Source organism: Coturnix japonica, unplaced genomic scaffold (genome assembly GCF_001577835.2).
Source record: "Coturnix japonica isolate 7356 unplaced genomic scaffold, Coturnix japonica 2.1 chrUnrandom533, whole genome shotgun sequence".
Taxonomy (NCBI): domain Eukaryota; kingdom Metazoa; phylum Chordata; class Aves; order Galliformes; family Phasianidae; genus Coturnix; species Coturnix japonica.
The window spans coordinates 44,960-46,445 of record NW_015439916.1 but is presented as its reverse complement, the minus strand read 5'-3'; the positions used below and the strand labels follow the sequence as shown (position 1 = coordinate 46,445).

General features: G+C 54.6%; 1 protein-coding gene across 1 annotated transcript in view; it reads right to left on the bottom strand.

Annotated features, from left to right (window-relative positions):
• Positions 1-208: 208 nt before the first annotated feature.
• LOC107307287 (protein NDRG2-like) overlaps positions 209-1,486 on the bottom strand; it is a 30,163-nt gene continuing 28,885 nt past the window's right edge. The window contains exons 9-10 of the mRNA XM_015850783.1: positions 1,285-1,329; positions 209-335 (exon numbers count right to left, since the gene is read on the bottom strand). Of these exons, the coding sequence (XP_015706269.1) occupies positions 224-335; positions 1,285-1,329 (157 nt within the window). The 3' untranslated portion in view covers positions 209-223. The remainder of the gene's footprint in view (positions 336-1,284; positions 1,330-1,486) is intronic.

Genomic DNA, 1,486 nt, shown 5'->3' with positions numbered 1-1,486 from the left:
ATGACCATATATGGGCATAGGCCACGCCCACATGGCTATATATGGGCATAGCCCACGCCCCTAGAGCAATATATGGGCTTAGGCCACGCCCACGCGATGGGCATAGGACACACCCACACCCACATGGCCCATATATGGACTTAAGCCACGCCCACACACCCATATATGGGCATAGGCCACGCCCACATGACCATATAAGGGCATAGGCCACGCCCACGTGACCTTATATGGCATAGGCCACGCCCACATGACCATATATGGGCATTAAGCCCCGCCCACTCACCACAGCGTCCTCGTGGGGGGAGTTGTCGCCGACGACCAATAGGACGGGGCACCTGGAAAAGGGGGCGGGGCTATGCTAATGAGGTCATTGCTGTGCATTGGGGATGGGGCGGGGTTTAAAGCCAATGGGGGCGGGGCTATGCTAATGAGCTAGTTGCTATGGGAGGGATAACGCCAAGGAGGCGGGGCTATGCTAATGAGTTGGGTGCTGTGGGAGGGGCGGGGTTTAAGGGGGCGGGGCTATGCTAATTAGTTCAGTGCTGTGGGTGGGTTTTAAGCCAAGGAGGAGGGGGTATGCTAATGAGTTGGCTGCTAAGGAAGGGGGCGGGGCTTAATGGGGCGGGGCTATGCTAATGAGCTGGGTGCTATTGAAGAAGTAGGGTTTAGGGAGAAGGGGGCGGGGTTTAAAGCCAAGGGGGAGGGGCTATGCTAATGAGGTGGGTGCTCTGGGTGGGTTTAAAACCAAGGGGGCGGGGCTATGTTAATGAGATGGAGCTATAGAAGGGGGAAGGGGCGGGGCTATGCTAATGAGGTGGCGGCTATGGAAGGAGTGGGGCTTAGTAAGAAGGGGGCAGGGTTTAAGGCCAAGAGGGCGGGGCTATGCTAATGAGTTGATTGCTATGGGTGGGTATAAAGCCAAGGGGGCGGGGCCATGCCAATCAGTTGAGAGGTATAAAAGGGGAAAGGGGCGGGGCCATGCTAATGAGCTGGCTGCTATTGAAGGGAAAGGGGCGGGGCTATGCTAATGAGATGGCTGCTATAGAGGGGGAAGGGGCGGGGCTATGCTAATGAGCTGGGGCTATAGAAGGGGTAAGGGGCGGGGCTATGCTAATGAGATGGCTGCTATAGAGTGTGGGAGGGGGCGGGGCTATGCTAATGAGAAGGGGCAAGGTTATAAAGGAGGGGGCGGGACTTAATGAGAGGCAACCAATGGGATGTGGAAGATGCTAATGAGACGGGGTTTCATTGGCCAATGGGGTTGAAGGGGGCGGGGCTACAGACCTCAATGTCTTGGCTCCATTGCGCTCCAGGCCCAGGTCACCGCGGCTATAGAAACCAGTATAAACCAGTATAAACCAGTATAAACCAGTATAGACCAGTATAAACCAGTATAAACCAGTATAAACCAGTATAACCCAGTATATCCCAGTATAACCCAGTATAACCCAGTATATCCCAGTATAACCCAGTATATCCCAGTATA